The sequence below is a fragment of the Pleurodeles waltl genome, chromosome 4_1 (genome assembly GCF_031143425.1).
Source record: "Pleurodeles waltl isolate 20211129_DDA chromosome 4_1, aPleWal1.hap1.20221129, whole genome shotgun sequence".
In the NCBI taxonomy this organism is placed as follows: domain Eukaryota; kingdom Metazoa; phylum Chordata; class Amphibia; order Caudata; family Salamandridae; genus Pleurodeles; species Pleurodeles waltl.
In genome coordinates, this window is record NC_090442.1 from 315,712,923 (window position 1) to 315,737,060 (window position 24,138).

Genomic DNA, 24,138 nt, shown 5'->3' on the forward strand with positions numbered 1-24,138 from the left:
CAGGGAAAAGGACAACGAACCTATAAAGAAAACAGTACAAGAAAGACGAAGAAGACACACTATTGACTCCAAAACATTATCCAATAAAACACATCCGAAACCAATCATAGCTCTTCGTGTCGTCCTTGAACCCGGCCAACCACATCGACATAGCAGTTTAAAAGTGCACTGGGGCATGGTTTAAGGTGCTGCCTAAGTGAGTGGCATAAAAAGTGCTGCAGGCCCACTGGTAGCATTAAATATACCGCTCTACAAGGGGCATATAAATAAATTAAATATGCCAATTGGGTATAAGCCAGTGTAACCATGTTTTAGGGAAGAGCATACGCACTTTTGCACTGATTAGCAGTGGTAAAGTGTGCAGAGTCCTAAAGCCAATAAAAACAAACTCAGCAAAAATTGGGGGTGACCCTGCAGGGATGGCCAGGTCCAACACTGCCAGCCCTGAGATCAGTCTCACTGTTGAAAGGACCTTTTCTTCTCTCTCATATTCAGTTCATTCCTTTTGCCAGCTCCCAATTTGTGTTCTTTGAGCCATCACTTCACTTACTCCCAGTTAAATGCATTCTTACAACAAAGACCCTCACCTAATCTGCTGTCCACCTCTTGCCCTGCCATGTACCAGGGTGGGAGGTGGGCTTCTTGTCACGTAGCATGGAAAGTGAAAGTCCCTGTGCACTCATGTAGTGCTATAAAATAATGTGATGGGTTCATAGCCTCCACATCAGTTCCCCATTCCCTTTTCCTTGTCTCGCTCCTAAGCACAGCAGGCAGAGTGATTGATTATCTCCCTTGAAACCAGGGATCACTTTGTGGTATTAAGAACTTTCTGGACTCTGGATAATTAAACGTGCTTTAAAACTGCAAGTGCCAATAGCTTCTATGACTAACAAATCCTGCTCTATCATGGTTGAACATGTGCATGTTTAGCGGAACCTAAAATAGCTTGGTTGTGTAAGCAGTACATGTTCCCAGAGACTCTGTGGGTGGGAAAATCTTACTTGCCTTAGATTCAGAGACATTATCTTAAATCAAGGAAGTTGCTAATGAATCAGAACAGCATTTGGTGTCGTTGGCCAATACGTTATCTTGCCCTTGACGTTTACCTATCAAGGACAGCGCCACATTACTTGGTAACCACAACTACTGCTATTCGCAGTTTCTTAACGTGTGAATGAATAGTGAGAATAATCAGACAAAAGTGAGTGCAGAAAACTAGTTAGCAATTTACCAAAACTCTAAAATCCATAACAATATTGTTACAAAAGTTCACAGATGCCCTTTTCTGCCTTGTAGAAGACCAGTCCTAAAATCAGTTGTTAGAATATGATTGTAGTTTTTTACATATTATCTGACCTATGTTACTTGTCAGAGTATTTAATATCTGACTTCAGCCGTTTACTGATGAGGATTTCAGTAAAATATTTTCTTACAAGGTGCAATATTACAATGGTCATCAAAAACATTTTCGTTAACGTTTACATTTTTTGTTGTATATTTATAACACCCAGAGAATCTGCCCCTCTTAATGAACTGGAAATAAATATTTACACAATTTTCTGTCTTGATCTCTGATGCTTATGATCTTTGTTGACTTCTTCTGTGGTTCAGACACATTGGAGCAGCTGTGGCTCTAGGTTGTTCTTCAAAGAAGACTTCCCAAAGATAAAAACTCAACAGATGTTCATTATTAACCATACAATATAATCCTGTAGTCAATTCCACCCATGAAGTTCTTCACTCTGTGATCAGAATAGTTCAGTTGCAATGCTGAGTTCTCAAGTCTGATCCTTCATATGTATGGCAGCTGGTGATTGAGGTAGTCCGGTTCTGTCTAAAGGGTTCAGTACTGAAAACTACTTCCAACATACGCACACAAATGTATTTAACAAATGTTGCCACCTTTAGCCATAATAACCTCATCAAGAAAGGGTTACCTAAATCTGCTGTTCCGCCCTCCATTAGAAACTGAGGCCCATATTCATACTTTTATAGTGCCGTATTTGCGTAATTTTTTCACGCAAAAGTGGCTCAAACCTACAAAATATAATTGTATTTTGTAAGTTTGCGCCGATTTTGTGTAAAAAAATGACACAAATGCGGCGCTAAAAAAGTATAAATTTTGGCCTGAATGTCCACTGGACTCTAAACTATGTGGACGGACAGACACTTTCGTGGACAGGGTACTCTGCCACGTTTGTGCCAGAGTACCCTGTTCACCGCTCTAAATCAGGCTCTAAGGATTTTACTGGAATGGCAGTTGCTACTTTCACTGTTATTGTTATTGTTAACTTTTGTTGCGGTCCAAGATTTGAAAGGCCAATGACAAATCATTGTCACCACTAACATTTTGTTGTGAGCTTTAAATCATCCAACTATGGTGACAGAAATGTTTTGATGCCACGTGCTAGTACACATCTAGTTTGAATCTATACAATTTTGTTGTGAAACAGAAGTGAAATCAATTTAAATATTTAAAGAGGACAAATAAAATTTTCATTTCAGGATAATAGACCTCAGGGCACCCATGGAATCCAATTACCCGCTGCTGAACGATTAGGGGAAACCAGTAACAAGATTTTGCCAGTTAACTCTGAAAAGACTATTCAGGGTCACAAACTTCCTTTAACTCCTGCTGGTAAGAAAATGGTCTTAATATTTATAATTTTACTGTTTACAATGTTACCTTGTAACACCCATTTGCGACCCATTTGCCAAATAAAGTAATGTCTCTAGTCAACAGGGAGCTAAGCGAAATCAATGGGATTTCACTTTCCTGCCCCATACCACTCTGAGTAGGGAACATCAGTCTGACTTACAAATACCAGTCTCCAAATGTGTTGCTTTTGTTGCCACTAAAAGAAGTCAGCAAATGTGCAAATTATTTTAACATATGTGTAGTTTTTTTCCATTCTGATATCAGTTTCCATATTTCCAAATGTTGGAAGAGGCTCATGCTACTCTTGTAGTCTTTTGCAACAAATGTTGTATGAATAATCCTCACATTGAATATTTGATTTGTTTGTTAAATAGTATTTCTGATGGATACAACTTCCTGTGGATTCTTCACTCATTGAATTTTCCCCATGCGCCAGAATCCGACTGAAATTTTCTCCTAGCTTCAGCACGTCGACGAGGACTTCACAATTGCCCGACTCCCGACTCCCATGCGACGCTGTCTGACGACATACAGGCAATAAGAGGTCCTCGCCGCCACGGAAAGCAGCCTTAGTCATCCACCAATTCCCTTGCATACTATTCCTGTAGGGGGGAGGTTAATGTGCTTTCTCCACATGTGGGAGGCAATAACATCGGACTCCAGGGTCACCAGTATTGTGGGGAAAGGCTAAGCCCTTCCCTTTCGGCAGTTTCCACCCCCCATCCCGCCCCGTCCATCCTTCTGTTCAGAAGAACATCTCCTGTTGTTAGAACAGGAGGTTCTAGTCCTCCTTTCAAAAGGTGCAGTAGAGTTGGTTCCAGAGCAGGAGAGGGGTCAGGGTTGTTATTCAAGATATTTCCTGATCCCCAAGAAGGATGGTCGGTTGAGACCAATCCTGGACCTGAGGATTTTGAATTAGTTCCTCAAACAGGAAAAGTTCAAGATGCTGACCCTAGCACAGGTGCTTTTGGCGTTGAACGAAGGAGATTGGATGGTGTCTGTCGACTTTGCAGGATGCTTACTTTCATATCCCGATACTCAAGTCACACAGGAAGTATCTCGGGTTTGTGGTGGGATCGCAACACTATCAGTTTGCGGTCCTTCCGTTTGGTCTTACTTCAGCACTGCGAGTCTTCACGAAGGTGATGGCGGTGGTTGCGGCAGAGCTCAGGAGGAAGGGGATAGTGGTATTCCCTTACCTAGACAATTGGTTGAAAGGCCAAGTCTCCGTAGCTCGTGCTTCGTCACCTGCAGTCGACAACCCAGTTGTTGTTTGATCTGGGCTTTTCGGTGAACGTGCCCAAATCTCACCTGGAGCCCTCTCAACGTCTCCTGTTCATAGGGGCAGTACTGGACACAACATTGAATCGTGCCTTTCCTCTGCCCCAGCGGATTCAGGACATTCAGGTGTTGGTTCCAATGTTTCAAAGTGGAGCGGTCATTCCAGTCCTCAAGGTCCTTCGTCTGCTCGGTCTGTTTGCTTCTTGTATTCTCTTGGTCACTCATGCACGCTGGCACATGAGGGCTCTTCAGTGGTGCCTCCGAAGGCAGTGGTTTCAACACAAAGGGGATCTCGAGGAATCGGTAAAGATTTTCAGAGACGCTGCAGCGGATCTTCGATGGTGGGCTGCAGACGGCAACCTTTCCCAAGGAAGGCCGTTCTCGCTGCCTCCTCCAGTGGCCACAGTGATAACGGATGCTTCCACTCTAGGGTGGGGAGCTCATCTGGGGGACCTGGAGGTCAAAGGTCATTGGTCTCCAGTGGAACAGATGTTTCACAGAAATCTGTTAGAATTGCGGGCGATACGCCTGGCTCTCAAGGCCTTCCTCCCTTCCCTTCGCGGTCAGTCAGTCCAGGTCCTGACAGACCACACTACCGCGATGTGGTACATCAACAAGCAGGGGGGGGTCGTACCTTCTCTGCAGAGAAGCTCTTCGGCTATGGTCCTGGGCAAAGGACCATTGGATTTGCTTGGTAGCAAACCATCTGGCCGGAGTCTTGAACTTGCGTGCAGACGGTCTCAGTCGGCACATTTCGACCGATCACAAGTGGCGTCTTCATCCAGATCTAACCCTGTGCATCTTCCAAATGTGGGGATTCCCTCGGGTAGATCTGTTTGCCACTCGGGAGAACGCGCACTGTCTGTTGTTCTGCAGCCTCCAGTATCCGGTGCAAGGAACGTTGGGGGACGCGTTTCAGATGTCCTGGGACGGCCAGTTGCTTTTACGCGTTTCCCCCCCATACCCTTGATTCCTCGGGTTCTGAGGAAGATTCGCCAAGACCGGGCCCAAGTCATCTTAATAGCTCCGGATTGGCCTAGCAGGGTGTGGTATTCAGATCTTCTCCAACTCTCACTGTGCCCCCCGCTCCGTCTCCCTCACAGGGCAGACCTCCTCTCACAATCGCAGGGCAGGTTTTACACCCCCACCTCCAGAGCCTGCACCTTCATGCCTGGAGATTGAACGGGGCAACTTGAGTTCTGTTTCTCTCCCACCCGAGGTGGTGGATGTTAATTTATCGGCCAGGCGACACTCCACCAAATCTATCTACGCTAGCAGGTGGGCTAAATTTGTGAATTGGTGTGGAGAGAAGCAAATTGATCCTTTACGTGCCCACTTATCAGATATTTTGTCTTTTGCGGTATCCTTGGCACAGAGGGGTTGTGCAGTTGCGACAGTTAAGGGCTACTTGTCGGCTCTGTCAGCCTTTCTGTGTCTGCCCGACCAACCCTCTTTATTTAAATCCCCATTCGTTTTGAGGTTCATAAAGGGCCTGACTAATAGATATCCTCCCACTCCTTTCATTATGCCTCAGTGGGATTTGAACCTAGTTTTAACATTTCTTATGGGCTCACCGTTTGAGCCGATGCATTCTTGCCCCTTAAGGCTATTGGTTCTTAAAACTGTTTTCCTTGTTGCCATTACTTTGGCTAGAAGGGTGAGTGAGCTACAGGCTCTTTCTGTTAAGCCCCCGTACACGTCCTTTAATGCGGATAAGGTGGTGTTGAGGACCAAGGCTGCTTTCTTGCCGAAGGTTGTTTCACCCTTCCATATGGGTCAGTCTATTACACTCTCCTCTTTTTATCCTCCACCTCATCCTTCGAAAGAGGAAGAAAGACTGCATCGTTTAGACCCAAGAAGAGCACTGAGCTTCTTCGTTGACAGGACGAGGGAGTTCAGATTGGAAGATCAGGTCTTCATCGGGTACGTGGGAAAGAGGAAAGGAAAGGCAGTCCACAAGAGAACACTCTCCAGGTGGGTAATTCTTTGCATTAAGCTGTGTTACTCTCTGGCAAAGAAGGAACCCCCTGTTGGAATAAGAGCTCATTCCACCAGAGCTAAGTCGGCGTCTTCGGCCCTGGCTAGAGGTGTTCCTGTGGTTGACATTTGCAAATCCGCAACTTCGGCATCCCGATACACTTTTGAAAAGCATTATTGCTTGATTCGGAGGTGAGGAGGGATGGCCATTTTGCACGGTCGGTGCTGCAGGATTTCTTGGTCTGATCATTCAGGCACCCTCCACCGAGTGTGGTACTGCTTTGGGACTCTATTCAATGAGTGAGGAATCCACAGGTCGTTGTATCCATCAGAAAAACAAGTTACTTATCTTCGGTAACGCCTTTTCTGGTGGATGCTCTAGCTACCTGTGGATTCCTCACGGTCCCACCGGCCTGCCCGTTGCCTGTCTGGTCTTGCCAAGATTTCCTTGGGTGAGCACCTGTATGTTATTGATATGTTTATACTGATGCAGATGTTATACATGCATGTGTTTATATATATATTTTGTTCTTCTATATATGTATATATATTTATTATTGTATATTTATAGATTGTTTTGTATGTATATATTTTTATATATATACATATTTATACAAATGTTTTTCTATTTAATTTGATTAAATATTATGGTATAAGATTTTATTTGATGTGTTCGTACCAGATATGTTTTGTTGATATTTACCTGTTCGCCTCAAAGGCACGTAAAAAATGTTGATAACTGACGTCAGCATGCCGGCGAGGACCTCTTATTGCCTGTATGATGTCAGGCGGCGTCGCGTGGGAGTCGGGCAATTGTGACGTCCTCATCGACGTGCTGAAGCTAGGAGAAAATTTCCGTCGGATGCTGGCGCATGGGGAAAATTCAATGAGTGAGGAATCCACAGGTAGCTAGTGTATCCACCAGAAAAGGCGTTACCGAAGGTAAGTAACTTGTTCTTTGGTGACAATGTGAGTTTTTTTGGCCTTGGTAGAAGAATGGAAAAAGAAGCACTATCCAAACGGAAACCTTTCTGACTGCCAGTAGGTGTGGATCCGACATTATGAAACACTTACAAAATAGTTATCAAAAAGTTAAGGACAATATGTACAATTCAAGAAAGGTTACATAGGGCCTGATTTAGATTTTGGAGGATGGGTTACTCCGTCACAATGGTGACGGATATTTCATCCACAGAAATATAAATCCGATAGGAATTTATGGGCCTGATTTGGAGTTTGGAGGACAGGTAACTCCGTCACAAATGTGACGGATACCCTGTCTGCTGTATTACAATTTCCATGGGGAATAATGGAATCGTAATACTGCGGACTAGATATCTGCCATATGTGTGACGGAGTAACGCCATCCACCACACTCTAAATCAGGCCCTTAATCAGTACGGGTAATATAAAGTTAAGAATTCGCTATGTTAAATCAGTTACATGCATTAAAATTACGTTTAGATAAAACAGGGACAGACATTTTTGTTATTGGGAAGACTAATGTTTAATTAACGTTCTTGTACTGGCAAAGTCTTTTGTTTGGTATTGTTTAACTAGCATTTGCTACATCGCTTAGATCATGATCCCTTGCCTTTCATTTCACTGAACATGATTAAATGTAGTCTCATGATGTTTTTTCACAATTGCATTTTCATTGGGTTAAAAATAGTTGAATAGATGTTTATTCAATATGTATTTGTCTACAGTTTGGTGCATTTCACAGTAGACTATTAGTACTAAACATTGTGACCCTGTTATTTGTTAATGTTTAATGTGCTTGCTGGATGTTGTAAATAAGCACACATTTTAGATAGACCTATTAAGAGTTATTTGTCATCTACTGATTTTAAGGCAGTAGTGCAGTCCATTTTTAGTTATAAAACATGTGTAGGATTTATTTTTAAACTATGAGCCTTCCTATAACGTCCCTGTAACCTTTGTTTTTTTAAGTAAATTTCTATGTTTTTTTAAATTCTATTTCCTAACTAACTATAACGTCCCTGTAACTGTTGTTTTTTCAGTGAATGTCTGTGTTTTATTTCAAACGTAAAGTAATCTGAGTTACTATAAATTAATTCAGCCACCACTGCGCACAGCCTTAAGTCGTGCACGGTGAGGCTTGGCTGCAGGGCCTGACCTGCGTCCATTCCCTGCAGCCAACCCCCTATATTCACCCATCCGAGCGTCACGCATGGCCTTCAGTGGTGGGGGTTGACCGCACAGCCTGGCCTGCTGCTATCCCTACGACCAACCCCCTCTAACCACCCAACCGCCCGTCGCGTACAGCCAGGGTCAGGTCTCAGCAGCAGTTCTCAAGAAATAACCCACTCATCACAGTAACTACATGAGATGTTGCACTTGATAAAGGCAAGGATGCAAACACCTCCATCAAGGGTTACTGATAATGTTTCAAGGTGGAAATGTAGATTAAAAACACTTCATTGGCTTTGACTAAGTGCAAGAAATTAGGATGATTAGTACTTAAAAAAAGTGGAGCGTCAACTTCAGCATCTGCTTTTTTTACATCTGTAAGTGCTTCCTGTTGAAGACTAACTTCAGTGAAATGAGTACTGTGCCAGAATGAATCCTGCCCTGCGTATTTATCTAAGAAGAGCCCACCGTTTTGTGCAAAATGTCTACCCAAAGGGAATACTTTCTACGGGCTAGCTAGTAAGTGCTACCTCGTTGGTTAAATGTATAGTGCATCACCTACACTACAGCTGCGTAAAGGATGCCAAGGTAATGTCTCCAATTGCCTTGTGTGTCTTTAACTTTGTCCATGTAATTGTTCCTCAAGCCTCTTTGTAAGGAAATGCCTCCTTGTCATGGTTACCCCCTGACTTTTTGCACGCAGATTTCCTCTCCTGGATATCTTCCAGACAGCTACGTGGATGTTCCTGCACACGTTTGCTAAACACTACTGCCTAGTCAATCAGGTCCGGCGGTAGGCAGCCCACCTCCGAGGATGGAATTGGTTGGATATCTATTCAAAGGTAAGGAATCTGCAACTAGAAGTCTCTATCAGATGTACGAGTTACTTACCTTTGATAACAAAATATCTGTTAGAGACTTATTCTAGTTGCAGATTCCTTACTGACCCACCCATCATCCCCACTTGCGAACTGATTTCTAGGGACAGGGATTTCCCCTTCAGGTCCTTAGCTCTGGTGCACCAATCTCAGTGTTCTTTGCGGCTCTGCGCTTTGGTGTGGAAAGTTGTTAAAAGAACCTGCCGTCACTGTGCTGAGGCGGCGTCTATGTACTACTCCCGACCTCATCACAGCGACTACGATGCCAACGACGCCCGTGGAGTCGACCGCCGCCACCTACCGACGCGCAAGGGTATTGCTTGAAGAAAAATCTCTGGATCTGGTCTGACGCCTGGGGAAAATTCTAAGGTAAGGAATCTGCCACTAGAATATATCTCTACCAGATATTTCATTACCGTAGGTAAGTAACATATACATTCAGTATACTAATTGCCCCAAGGAGGTGGCGGTCCCCGGGGCACAGGGAGCCACACAGCCCCCAACACATTATGTTTATTGCCCTGGGGAAGTGGGGGTCCCCGGCGCTATGAGGAGCCACGCAGCCCCCACATTATAGTAATTGCCCTGGGGAAGTGGCGGTCCCCAAGGCATGGGGTCCATGTGGCCCTCCGCATATTTTATTAATATAGTCCCGGAAAGGGGGTGGACCCTGGGGCTCCTTTAAGCCCTAGAAGGGAGGTCATGTGTGCCCCCCTCCTATTTTTACCTCCTAATACCCCTGGAACTGGAGACTGCACTTTAAAAAAAGAACATTTTTGAAAAATCAATTGATCCATCTGCGTTTTTTTCTGAGACTTTAAAAAAATACTTTCTAGCCCATGCGGGGTCCCTGGGGACCCCTGCACCAAGGCTAGGACTCAGGGTATCCCTACCCTGAGCCCTTTTCTTTTTTTTTTCTTTTTTTTGTGGGACTCGGGTGAAACTAAGTCCAAAAATGTCTGACAACCTTTCCTAGTTAAGTGTTGGCAGCCAATTAGATATCAGCACAGGGACAGTTGGATCTGCGAAGGATCCGCGTTTCTAGATATCTATATTTCTCCTCTTGAATATCTCAGAAACTACTGAACAGATTTACATCAAATCAAAGAAGCACAGTCTGTGCACCAAGATCTAGCTTCCTGCCAAATCTGGTGTAATTCCATTCAGCAGTTCGGCCCGTAGGCGTGTCTAAAGACCCTAGAATTAACATGGGAAACACACTTTTTTGCCCCCCCTTTTTTCGGCCCTCATTTAATGAATCACCCCAAAACGTTCCATGTGCAACAAAATCCTTTAGGACACTTTTTCTTTTTTTTGGAAACGTTCGTCAAGATTCTTCAAAGTTGTCGAAGATATAGGAAAGTCATAAAATGTTTTTTTCTATGGATCTAGGTCCTAACTATACATACCTATATATATCACACCGTTCCAGACCCTCGTTGCGGATCGTGCCCAGCGGTAATGATGCACGTACCGGTCAGGCTCTCCACATATCTCAAAAACACCTTCTCAGGTTCCCAATAGGTAAATGCCAGAGAAAATTACGTGCACCCCAGCAGTGTGCAGTAAAGCAGTTATTTCTTTTGTGATCTTCATCAACCAACAAGTGTCACGCAGCAAACAGATGAGGACACCCAGTGCATTTCAGCACACACCATACCAGAATATATACAAATATACCTATTCATATAAATATACATATATTTGTATATATATATATATATATATATATATATATATATATATATATATATATATATAAGTACCGCCATTACAGGTACTAAAAAATCGCATTCCAAGGCTTGTAATATGCAAAGAAAAAGGTTTAATGGCAACATTGGCTGTGAGAAAGATCTCTTTGGGATCGAAATGCATCGCCATTACATTTTTTGTCTTTGCATATTACAAGCCTTGGAGTGCGATTTTTTAGTACCTGTGACTACGGTACTTTTGTTGTTAGTTTTGAAGTGGCAGCTGGCTTCCGCATATCGTACCGTCCCGTCATGGTGGATGCAGCCTGGTATGCCATAACTTGCTGTTTGTGAAATATATATATATACATATATATATATATATATATATATATATATATATTCATTGTGTGACGTCATAGGCAGTGCATGGCGGGGGAGCAAGTTATTGTTAGCTGAACTATAACTGGTGGATTTCAGTGGTTTATTTGCATGTGAACATTAGTTTTTATTTCATTTCAACAATTAACCATAACATTCCTTTAACTTTTTTTACAGTTAAGTTCTAGAGTTTTTTTTCTCGCCATAATCTAATATGTTATTTCTTATTTCTATACCTTATTATAAAGCCACTTTATCCATTCATTTACTGCAATATCCTCTGTAATTCTTTAAATTTTACAGCTTTGATTTCAAGATGGCATTCAACTGTACTACACTTTTGCCATGAATACATAATGTTAGCACACAAGTTCCTCATTAGAATACTGTGGTAAAGCGTCAGTTGATCACCAGGATGTTAAATGGCATGCTGCTGCTGGTGTTGAAAGTACATGTTTCAGTCTGCACGTCAGAATGTTTTACTGAAATGGATGAGTAAGGTATTTGTGAACTTTTGGAAAATGTGTGCTCATTTTGCTTTCTAGTACACAAACCATAATTTCTACGACAAAATGAACCCCGTCATTTTTTTCATTTTTAAAGTTTTACAGCTTTGATTCATTCAGGATGGTTAAAGTGTGCACCACTTTTATCACAAATGAGAAGGTTAGTGCTCTAGATCATTAGAACATTGTCAATCGATCAATCAGGATTTGTAGAGTGCACTTATCACGGGAAGGGTGTCCAGGTGCTGAGATCTGCTGCATGGGGCCTTAGCCGAACAGCCAGGTCTTTAGACCCCTTCTGAATTCCTGGATGGAGGGGAAAGTCCTTAGGTGGTAAAGAGGCTGTTCCAGGATTTTGCTGCCAGATAGGAGAAGGAGTGGCCTCCACTGTTGCTGCGGTGGATGCAGTAGGTGATCGCAAGTGAGAGAGAGGCAAAGTGCAGGTGTCTGGTGGGCAGGTGTCTAGTGGCGAGGTGGAAATACAGGTGGTGGTTAAGGCATGCTGATCCTTGGTTGTGGAGGGATTTACAGGCAAGTGTCAGCTTCAGTTGCAATCGTTTGTGTATGGGAAGGCAGTGTAGGTTCCCTAGAATGAGGTGATGTGAGTCCAATTTGGAAGGCCCAGATTGAGTCTGGCTGCTGAGTTCTGATTGATTTGAAGTCTTTTTTTGAGTTGTATCGTGAGTTCTGCATAGAGAGTGTTACCATAGTTCAATTGGCTGATGATGAGGGCCTGTGTAACAGTTCATCTGGTGGCTGTGGGGAGCCACTTGTGAATCTTACTGAGCATGCGGAGGGTGAGGAAGCAGACAGATCTTGTTCTTCATGTTGAGTTTGGTTTTGGTGATGATACTGAGGATTCAGGCGTGGGAGTGGACCTAGGGTGGCAGGCCACTAGGAGTCACCCCACAGTGAGGTGGTGTTTCTGAATATCATGACTTCTATTTTGTCGGTGTTGAGTCTGAGGCAGTTGTCCTTTATCCAGCCAGTTGTCCTTCATCCAGCCAGTTGCCCTTCACAGTGGAGAGGTCTTTAGATAGCGAGAGGATGAGCTGTGTATCGTCTGTGTAGTAGATGATGTTTAGTCCGTTGTTTCTGACGATGTTGGCCAAGGGGATCATGTAAGTGTTGAAGAAGGTGGGGCTGAGGGATGATCCCTGGGGAACACCGCAGATGATGGCCTTGGGGTTTGAGATGAAAGGAGGGAGGTGGACTCTCTGAGTTCTGCTGTAGAGGAAAGATGCGATCCGTTTGAGGGCGTCGCCTATGATGCTGATCTGGTGAGTAAGGTGTGGTGGGAGATTGTGTCGAATGCCACTGAGAGGTCAAGTAGTTGTGGGAGGCTACAGTAGAATACTGGGATGTCACCTGACATGCTGCTGCTGATGTTGGAAGTACATGTTTTCCTCAGTATGCCACACTTTATTCTCACATGGCTGAGGAAGAAAGTGTGAAAGTATTCAAAATAATCTCTCTTTTTGGTTTCTGGAGCACCTCTGATAATCTCTACAAGAAAATCCAGAGATAAAACAGTTTTCTCTCAATCATGGTACATCAAATCCCTGCATAGGATCATAATTTTACACAGGGTAAAATCACCTTAGACTATACCATAATTAATAAAATTAGCATGATACCACCAACTAATGTTTTATATCATGACTAACATCTGTTATCACCCATTATATGTGCTTCTTTTTATGACCCTCATAAACAGGCATTCACTGTACTGCAATGCATTTCATTGGGCACCATGCACCAGAGTCCTGTAATGGCTGCAATAACACGTTGTCCATGTTGTGGTCAGCCAATGAAGGCACTGCCCCTTTGGTATGGGGTCTGGGTGTGCTCACTCTGCCCACTTATATAATTTTGTAATTCATTTTGAGGACATGGCAACCCTGTCCCTGAGTCCTGTAATGGCTGCCACAACATATTGTTCAGGTTCTGACCAACCTGTCAGGATTCACTAGTCCCTTTAAAGTGGCAAATCATATACTAGCAGTTCAGATATCACTATAATTTGAAAGCTAAATTCTCAAAAACAGCTGAATGGGTTTGCACCAAATCAGTAAAGATCTAGATTTCTGCCAAATTTGGTCGAATCTTCTTCATTCATTCGTTTTATCTGTATTATGTCTTAAAATTCTAATGGGATCTTGCTTGGAGAAAAGTTTTGCTACCCCTATTTTTCTCGGCCCCCCACTTGATGAATCACTCTGAAACTTTCGAGGAAGGAGCTGTGGTGGATGTACTTTTTTCCAAAATTTTCAAGATTGTCAGAGTGCACCAAAGTTATTAGCAAAACAAAAAAACACTCTTCCTATGGAAACTCTGACCTAAGTATAACTACACAATGGTGTCTGCCACTGTAAAAAAACAAAAAAAGCCATATATATATATATATATATATATATATATATATATATATATATATATATATATATATAATAATGTGTATATATAGGATTGTGTTTCCATAGGAAATGCATCTTTTGTGTTGATAACGTTGGCCTCATTAAACAAATCTATTTGACATTTTCTAAAGAAGTGCAACTTTTTGACTAGTTTACGCATGGAATGTTTCGCGGTGATCCGTCAAGCAGGAGCCGAGAAAAAGGGGGTCCCAAAATGCTTTTTATCCCAATAATTTTTACATAGGAACATTAGACACAGCTACAGCCCAAACAGCTGAACGGATTTACACCAAATACTGCAGAAAGCTAGATCTGGGTCCAGAAAAAGTGCTTTTTGTAATTTAGTGTGAATCCGCTCAGTCCTTTTCAAGCAGTTAATATTCAAAGAATTTTTATATCTAGGGATGTGGAGCCTCCGCTAATCTGAAATATTTCCTGCTGAGATCTCATTAGCTGCCACCACAAGAAGTGGTGGGAGCCGTCTTGGTACTCAGGACTCAGTCCTAAAAAACACACAAAAAAGACATTAGTGGGTACAGTAGGGATATTCTGACCACAAAGGCCTCATGGTGTGGTACCAGAGGGTCCCCACCTGGGGCCAAATATATATTTTTTTAATTGTGTTGTAAATTTATGACAGTAAATCAGTGGCAAACGAAAAGCTCCCGCTTTTCTTTTTTAAAACCCCCTAGAGTGGGCTAGGGCCTAGGGAAGAAACAGAATTATTATTTTTAATGGGTAGGAGGGGAGCACCCCCCTTCCTCTGGCCACTTTCAGTCCCAGGGACCCCATGCACCGGGGCCTGCAGTTATTGTTTGGGTGAAGGGAGGGACATGGCTCCCCACCCAGGCCATTTTCACCTTGAGAACTCCATTCCCCAGGGCCTGAAGGTTTTTTTAATAAGAAACTCCACCCTCCCGGTTCTCCCGCCGGGAACAGGATGGCAGTAGGGGGTGCCGCGGGGCCCCTGGGGGCCCCTGCAGTGCCCATGCCAATCGCATGGGCACTGCAGGGGCCCCCGTAAGAGGGCCCCAAAAAGAATTTCAGTGTCTGCCTAGCAGACACTGAAATTCGCGACGGGTGCAACTGCACCCGTCGCACCTTCTCACACCGCCGGCTCAATTCTGAGCCGGCGTCCTCGTGGGAAGGGTGTTTCCCGCTGGGCTGGCGGGCGGACTTTCGGCGTTCGCCCGCCAGCCCAGTGGGAAAGCCAGAATGACCGCCGCGGTCTTTTGACCGCGGAGCGGTCTTTCGGCGGGAACCGCGTGGCGGGCGGCGACCCCCGTCCGCCGCGGTCAGAATCACCCCCTTGGTGTGTTTCCATTTTCATGAGAGAGGATTCTCAGTAGGCCAATAGCCCTCATTGCAGCTACCACATTCAGGGATGGGGAATGGTGTCTTCCTAGGGATCCTGAAGGGCTGATTAGGAATAACACTGCTGTCTAGTAGTACCTTAATGGCGTAGGTAGGAATCCTGACACTTAACACTCTGCCACTATGGTGGGACTTTTCTTATGTTTCACTTTCCTTGCCACCACATTGCTGTTATCCTGTTTTATCATCCTAATCATTGCAGTACATGCTATTTTATGTAGAACGCAGCTGAGTCAATAAAATATATTGAACCGTTTTCTGCTTCAGTTGTCACATGGAGTGGAATTCAACTTAGTTCCCCACAGACTGGTGGTGCTGCCACCCGAATCCAGCAGTCTCATTTAGTATAATGAGAGCCAGACACAGCATGGTGGTCCAACGTGGGCCAGACACTGAATTACGGATCTTACTGAGTATCTCTGTCGCATTACGTGCTTATGGCACCCCAGTACTATATACAGAGATGTCTGTGGTATCGAGGATTTCCTCTTCAGCTAGATAGATAGCACCTATTTTAGACTGAAGGTTGTTCAAGCTTAAACCTTAAAAGGATTACTCCCCAATTGGTGTCCTTATCGTTGAACCAGTATAATTACCATGGCAAACCCACAATGGGTGCTAATTGCAGAAAACGTGAAACCCCCCTCACTAATCATTTATTAAATAATGGCCTTACAGCCCAGGGGGGTGCTGTTACATTTGTGGTTGAGGCTCATCCAGCTTATAGAAGAGACATTTCCTACTCTTGGGTCACTCTTCCGGCGGTTGATGGGAATACTAATAAATTTAATTACCCTGCACATGCTAATGCACCTGCACAATATAGAGCATACGCATACCTCTATCTTTTTAAGACCAACAAAACAGGCTTGATGTCACCCTACCCAATATAACACTACATGTTAGGCTGGGTTATCTGAGTAGTGATGGGCCTACCTGGCCTCAGTTGGCCAAATATACACTGCATCCTGATGCAGGCATCTTGGTGGCAACCGAGGTTCGCTGCTTATACATTGAGCTTGTAACAATATATAGACTTTTAGTACAGTTTGCAATGCAAACATTAAATACTAACCCAGCACGTGTTGCTCCAGCACAACTGCATGCAGTCACACCAGGCATTAACCTTGCAATGATGCATTCAATTATGGGTACGGCATATGCCAAATGTTAAATTTTGTTTTGGTCAGCTCAAAAAATAAATTTGCGCTGGAAGCTGTGTTTCCCCATACGGGACCTCAGGATAAACACAGAACTCTCACTATGTGCTTGCCATTTGGAATGGTTCCCGCAGTGGATAACTGCAACACTTGGGGCCTGGTATTTGCCAAGCTCTACACTACCTCACAAGCTACACCAACACTTCCAATCTTCCGGAAGTGTTAAAACAAATTCAAGATGAATACGGGGCTGCCTCGGCCCTGGATGCAATTAATGGGCAATTTTGCTACAATGTCCTCAATAATATTAAGTAACCTCAAAGGGGAAACAGTAGCACTACCAGTGCCCATGTGGCTCTGGGATATTCTTGTACAGGATCAAGAACGCAAGCTGCCTAAAATTATTGTCGAAACCTATTTGAGTATAGGTCGGGCTAATTTGGGAGCCAGACCAAGTAAACCACTGTTACATCCAATAATGATTCTACCAAGCAAGCGACTGAGAGCTGGGATAAACAAAAACAAACATTAAAAAAAAGACGGGGAAGAAGCTTTCTCAGGAGTCTCAATCAGAGACTCCTGAGAAACAATTTAAGAAGTAGGGATAATATAAAAACTCCTGATAGTTATCAATATACTGACACACGCCAATCTCGTTCCTTTCAGGACTCACCAGATAAGCGTAGTGAGACAGGTGGGGGATCGGAAGAACGCACAATGCTGTAAAACCTGAGTTTCATAAGCCACAAGTAATCACCAGACTAAATTCAGGGCTATTTAGGGTCTCTCTCTTGGGTGGGTCCTCAGATTCAGCTTGCAAGATTCTAGCAGGACTCCTCTGCAACCTTATTTTGACTTCTAGCCACTGGAACCACGACTGGACCTCCAGGAACCGACAATCTGCATCCATGAAGAAGACTCTTCTTGCAACACTGTTTCCACGGCTCCGTCCAGCTTCTGCAATATTCCCCCAGCTGTGCATCCTAGCGAGGTTGCTCCTTAGGCGAAATGGCTTGACAGCACTGTATCGGTCCTCCAGAGGTCCTGAAATACCACAATGTTCCAAGTCCTACGTTTCCAGAGATTTTAGTAGATGTCCAGATGAATACAGCCAAAGATTACAGGAGCTAAGGAACAGCATTTGTGGGGGCTAAATCTCACTCCAGCAGAGGGCACCAGCAGGGTCCAGGACAGATCAATTTGGTACGAGTCTGCTGGTAACTGACTGCATGGATCCAGCATCATGGGTGGTAGTCCTCTTGGTCCTCTCTGCCAACTGTCCAACTTTGGTGGAAGCAAGCCCTTGCCTTCCCACGCAGGACAGTACCCCTGTGCACTGCGTCTCTTGTAGCTGTCAAGGCTTGTTTGCATTTCCTCCAAGGGAACTTCTTGCTACGTGCAGTTCCAGCTCTCAGCACTCCTTCCTGCAACGCACAGCCCTCTGCGTGGTTCTCCTGCGGCATGTGGCCATTATTCTTTGTGCTGTGTGGGCTCCTTCTGCAACTTCTGTGTCCTCATCCTGTGAGACTCCTGTGGGCTCTGCCTCTGCTCCTGTTGGCTCTCTGGGTCACTGAGGGTCCCCTCTGACTTCCCTTGCTGGGTTGAGTTCTCCTGGCCTTGCTGGTCCCCGGCAGCACCACTATCCACCATCCGTGATATTTGCCTTTGCTAAGGCTTGTTGGTGAAATTCCTGTACCAACACCCGTCTGCAATCTTCCATTCTAGCATGGGGCTAGATCCCTCAGGAACTCTTCTCGTGCTCCAGGGCTGTAGTACTGACCTTCTCCTTCATCTCCCTCGACCAACTTCTGCAAGTACAGCTGGGTGCGTAGTAGCTCCTACTCCTCCTGGACTCCTTTGTGACTCTTGGACTTGGTCCCCTCTCTCCAAAGGTTTTCCTCTCCAGGAATCCAATGCTGGTTTCCTGCAGTCTTGTCTGGTTGTCTTCTTTTCCTTCCTTTTGGGTGGTTTGGAGAAATTCCAGTGATTTTCTCCTGCTTTCCAGGTCCCTGGGGGGTACTGTGTTACTTACCTCTGTGGTTTTCTAGTACTCCCAGCTCCCCTCTACACATTCCACTTACCAAGGTGTGGGTCCTGTGTTTGCATTCCAATTTTTTTAGTATTCGGTTTGGGCTCCTCCTATGGTCACCATTGGTTATCTGCATTTGCACTGTTTTCTAACCCTTTCTACGCCTATTGCTGTTTACTAGTGTATTTTATTAGGGTATTACTTACCTCCCACTGGAGGGTTGCCCTTCTAGTACTTTGTAGTAAGTACCTTTATCTTTGTACAACTGAGTGTTTTCTTTCATGTATGTAAGTGATGTGTGACTATGGTGGTTTTGCATGAGCTTTGCATGTCTCCTAGATAAGCCTCGGCTGCTCATCTACAGCTACCCCTAGAGATTCTGGCTTCTAGACACTGCCTACACTTCCCTAATAGGAGATACCTGGACTTGGTATAAGGTGTAAGTACCTTAGGTACCCACCACACACCAGGCCAGCTTCCTACAGTCATCAAAACATTCTGGTATTGTGCCAACATACTGTGTGGGAAAATTATGCCAGCAATGGTTAAAAAGTTCCTCACTAGATGCTGTAAAAGAACACCTCAGTCTCCTGTCTAATAACACAGACGTAGAAGACTTTCTGTTAGGCCCCAGAAGACAATGTAAAAAGTGCTGCTTATATGCAATTTACAATTGCCTATTAAGGTAAATAGATCAAGAAAACTTACAGAAAGCATTAGCCTTTGCAAATAATGGGATTAACACTTTGTCTGGCCACATCTACACTCTCAACAACATCATTTCTTCTGCAGTTGAAATTATGAAAACTGACATGTCATCTCTACAACCTGGATAGACTCAACTTAGGTCCATTATGCAGTTAGGTTGCACAATACAAACGCTGAAAAATGATCGCTTTCCATGGCATTATGTCAAGGCTAAGGACCTGTTTGCCGCATTTAATTTGACATGACAACAACAAATATTGTCTAAGAAAGAGGCTACTTATATTATGCTGAACATGGAAAAATTAAAAAACTTGCCTTTTACTGTGGCGGAAATACCATCTGCTGTCTGTCTAATTCATGGGGTTATTAATCTTCCTGTTTCAACACTTCAATTCACATCTTGCTTGAAACATATTCCTATAGGCAGATATGAAAGGCTGGGAGATTGTTACATTCAAGAGATGTGAAGGCTGCCCTTTTTGTACAAATGTTTCAATTCCATGAAAGAGGTCCTTCTTAGCAGTAGCAAATGTGAGACTTCTGTGAGCCATTCAATGGTTTGCAAACAGCTTTCCTTGCACGGAACAGGTAGTGTTTCAGCAATAAATTTAGTCTATTATCTCAAGGGAGTTCCTGTCCCCTTGATTCGACAATCGTTCCAGGTGCTCTGAAATGGAAGTTAGGTACTTCTAAACAGCGAGAGCTGTTGTGGAATGTGAGCCGGAATTGCCTACGTAGTTTCGGTCTTCCAAATTGTAAGTGGTTGCGGTAATGTTCTTTTCCCCCCTATGCAACAGATGAAAGTAACAGACATCTGGCCTCGTATTGCTACTTATAATGTAAATTTTGACAAGATGAGCAGACTAAAAGCTCTATTGTTTCAGAAACATGTAGCGCTGATATCTGTACGCAAGAGCTACGTGCTCCAAGTAGCAAAGTCACCACAGAAATACTTTGCTGTTTAAATACAAACTTTCTAAGACACTTTGGTGAACTTGTGGGACAAATATTTAATGCGTCCAATACTGCTGGGATTGTACACTTTTTTAAGGTTGTTGGTTCTGGGATTGTCAGCACCTTCACATCTGTATGTGGCATAATACCTTCTGTTCGGGTTTTTGGGGGGATTCCCAATTATTTTGGCTTTAATTGGTGCCATTTTGCTGTTGTTGTTTTTCATACACAATGGCTGCCCCATCTCAACAAGGAGGACTGATGGAGCTTCCATCAGCGCAACTGTGTTGGGAACGCATGATGCAGTATTTCGGAGCACCACTCCTTGAAGAACTGGAGTGCAGCTGGTTTCTGTCATTGAGACTGGTACTGAGCTGTGTGCAACCAGCAATTTGTTGCCTTTGATGCCTTTTCAAATGTGCACTACTACAAATGTGTCTTTCTACGCTGCGCTCACATGCCTGATGAGGGTGGGTTTGCTACTGGAAGACTCCTATGAGCCGCTCTTTGTGGATCAAGTGGCTCTGGGCACTATAACATCTGGCACTGCACGGAGTTCTGCCGCCTCAGCTGGAGCTGAGGTTTTGGCACACAAATGCTCTTTGGTTTTCCTTGGCACCTATTTGTTTGCTTTAACACCTGCTGAAGTGGGATTGTTCCTTGATTCGATTGTACTGGATATAATTGTGACTTTTCAAAATGACAATGACTTTTTAAGATGAGATTCAGCTTTTAACAATAACATTATTATATTTTAAATTGACAGTTTTTTTAATATGGTCTGCTTTGAGTATGCTTACGTTTCAACATGGATATATATATTTTTTTTATTCATTTTAATATAGTTTAGATTGGGTCTTCCTCTAACACTTTGAACCAACAAGAGGAGGGTGTTGTGAGTTTATTTTAGTAAGCTTTTATGGGTATGTTATTTTAACCAATAGGACTGCAGCTTGTGCCCTTTCGCCTAGTAACAATTCATTTTATTTTCTGAGCAGAAGGTCTCTTCTGTGGTGATGTTTTATTTTCCTTTATTTCATACGCTTTTAGCACAGAAATTGTTTTCATTCCTTCAACTCAGACATTCTCATTCTGTACCCTGCTCAAGGCTGTACTTGATAATGTTGTCAGTACAAAGTGGAGCTTTGCAATCTTAGTCACTTCACAAGAAACATACGTACTCTTACATTAGGGCAGTTTTCTCAGGACACCAGCTGTTTTATTATAAAACATCCCTCTGCCCCCTATACGTTAGAGGGTGAGTTCCAGAGAGAAAATTGCCACAGCATGCTGTTACTTCACTGCAGCTGTCTGCTGAGACTTGGCGTCTTTCCATTTACATGAGAGAGGATTCTCAGTAGACCAACAGCCCTCTTCACTACTACCACATTCAGGCATGGGGGCTGGCTTACACTGCTATGTTCTAGAAGTACCTTAGTGGCGTAGGGAGGACTCCTGACTCCTAGCGGACTCCTAGAGGACTCCTAGCACTCTGACTCTATGGCAGGACTTTTCTTGCGTTTCACTTTCCTTGTCACCAGATAGCTATTATTCTGTTTTATCATTCAAATCATTGCAGTGCATGCTATTTCATCTAGAATACAGTTGATTAGAAAAAAACAATATTGAACCGATTTCTGCTTTTGTTTGTCGTTCCATGTGAGATGAATGTCACTGACAGAAAGGGATGAGATCTGTTGCATCATGATTTCCCAGCGAAATCAGAATGTCATGTGTACAGCTGCCACAAATCACTGCCACTTTTAGGTGCTGGTGAGGTACTGCTAGCTGGCTAGAAGGGTTAGGCAGACAGTTGTCACGCGGCATGGAAATTCCCAACAGCCTTATGGTGCTGCCATCCGAATCCAGCAGTCCCATTTAGTATAATGCTGTGTGCAACATTCATGTGAGTGTTGTGTGGCAGTCGTTGTTGTGATGTGTCTAGTTGTGCCTTTTTGTGAGTGTGTTTGTGTAGATGGGTGTGTAGTTGTGTTGGTTGTTGTGGTTGTGTTGTGTGTGGGTGCAATGTCAAAAGTGTGTATATGTTGTGTCATGGTTGTAGGTCAATGTGTATTTGAGGCATGTACTTGTGTTATGATGGAATGGCAATGGATATGAGTGTGTATATGGTGTGTTGTGTTGAGTGTGATGCACGTTTACACATACGGGCTAGGTAAAGGGTGTGTGTGTGGCTTACCTGTATTCCATAGCCACTGCAATTGTCTGATGACCATTGGGTCCAGTGATGGTCTTCCTCCATCAGCAATCCGCCAACAGTACACCACCTGCAGGACTGTAACATCTAAATATGGTCGTCGGGAACCCACCCGCCTGAAGGCTATGAAGAGCACTATGTCGCAGCCGTCTGTGTCTCAGCTGCAGTACATCTAAATAAGGCGGGCGGAACACCGTCGACTTGACGGTGTTCTCGGAGAGGCCGCTATGGCGGACTGGCAGTAAGACCGCCAAGATCTAATTTGGGCCCAAATCTGCTCCCAGTGAGTGGGAACTTTAAAAATGCTCCCACCGGCATGGACTAAACTTGAAATCTGGTTTCCCTGCCTGCACTGATGCAGCTAGGGAAACAGATGAAGGGATTGCTCCCACCTGGAGGGAGCAGCATAAGTAGCTGCCCCCTGCCAGCGGGAGCAATGCCAGGTCCCACAGCATGCAAGCCCTGAGGCCCCCCCCGTAACCCAAAATGCGTATTGTGGGTACCCTAGGTAGGCATCAGGGCACCCAATTTGAAATAGTCAGGGTCTCAGGGGATGGGGTTCCCGTGGCCAAACACAGCACTGGAATGGGGCATGCAACTCCCTTTGCTTTATTTTAAGTAGTGGTTCTGGGGTATAGGCTCCCTAGGGCTTGATAAGGCTTGGGAGGGGGGCCACATGGCCTCCCTTCCCTTGAATTTAGAAAATGGCTGGGGGATGGATCACCACGGCCGTTTGAGGCTCCCCCTTAATGAAAGAAACAGCCTGGCGCGATAAGGTCCCTAGACACTTATAAGGCTCGGGGAGGGTCACGTGCCACCCCACCCCTTTGAATTTTTATATACAGCCCTAAAGGATGGGGCCATCAGGGCTTAATTAGGCTTGGGCAGTAGAGCCCAATGGCCCTGCATAGCCCCTCTTAATATATATGTAGGGCTCTGGGGGATGGGGTTCCCAGGGCCGTAATAGGCTTAGGAAGGAGGGCCACATGTCTCTCCTCCCCTTTAAAATAAAAAAAGCCCTGGGAGACGAAGAGGCTAGGGGTGGTAAGTAACATGCCCCCCTCCCTTTAACAAAAAAAGGTCCTGGGGATTGGGTCCCCATGCCTATTAAGGCTTGGGGAGGTGGTCACATGCACCCCCTTTAAAATAGATATGTCCCTGGGAGATGGGGCCCCCAGGGCCTGATGAGGCCGAAGGAGGGGGACTACATGGCACCCCTCTCTTTTAAAAAAACAGCCCTGGGGTTTTGGGTCCTCAGGGACTGATGAGGCTTGGGGAGGGGGCAGCAGACACAGTGGGGGGGTTGATTTATGTATAGTAATACATTACTACATTATATTTAAAAACAAAAAACTAGAAATTCACTGAAAAAAACTAAGATTAAAGTAACATTATAGTTAGGTGAAATGTAGAGTAACAACATCATTTTTTCAGTTTTAAAATAATGTTGAATTACAATACAAATAAATTATGGATTATAATTGAAAACAAACATTCAATTAAAACAGTAAGATAAAGTATTAGGCATAGAAGGGAGGGGAGGGGGTATACATGGTATATACTATCACTAGTCTGGTAATTATACAAAAAGACTACTGATTTACAATAGAACAATGTTGAATGAGGTAAAGAAATATTATTATTACCAATAGGGAAGTCAAGGAGGTTGGGAGACTTCTTGTTGTTCTGGAGTACGTGTACTAGCTCTGTTTGCATGTTTGTCTAAGAGGTTTGAAACAGGAGGCCACAGACTA

The 24,138-nt window shown here is 44.1% G+C and overlaps 1 protein-coding gene across 1 annotated transcript in view; it reads left to right on the plus strand.

The window, feature by feature from the left end:
- Positions 1–24,138, plus strand: part of DYRK4 (dual specificity tyrosine phosphorylation regulated kinase 4) — a 1,116,119-nt gene that overhangs the window by 267,187 nt on the left and 824,794 nt on the right. Inside the window, exon 3 of the mRNA XM_069230054.1 lies at positions 2,506–2,638. Coding sequence (XP_069086155.1) covers positions 2,506–2,638 — 133 coding nt within the window. The remainder of the gene's footprint in view (positions 1–2,505; positions 2,639–24,138) is intronic.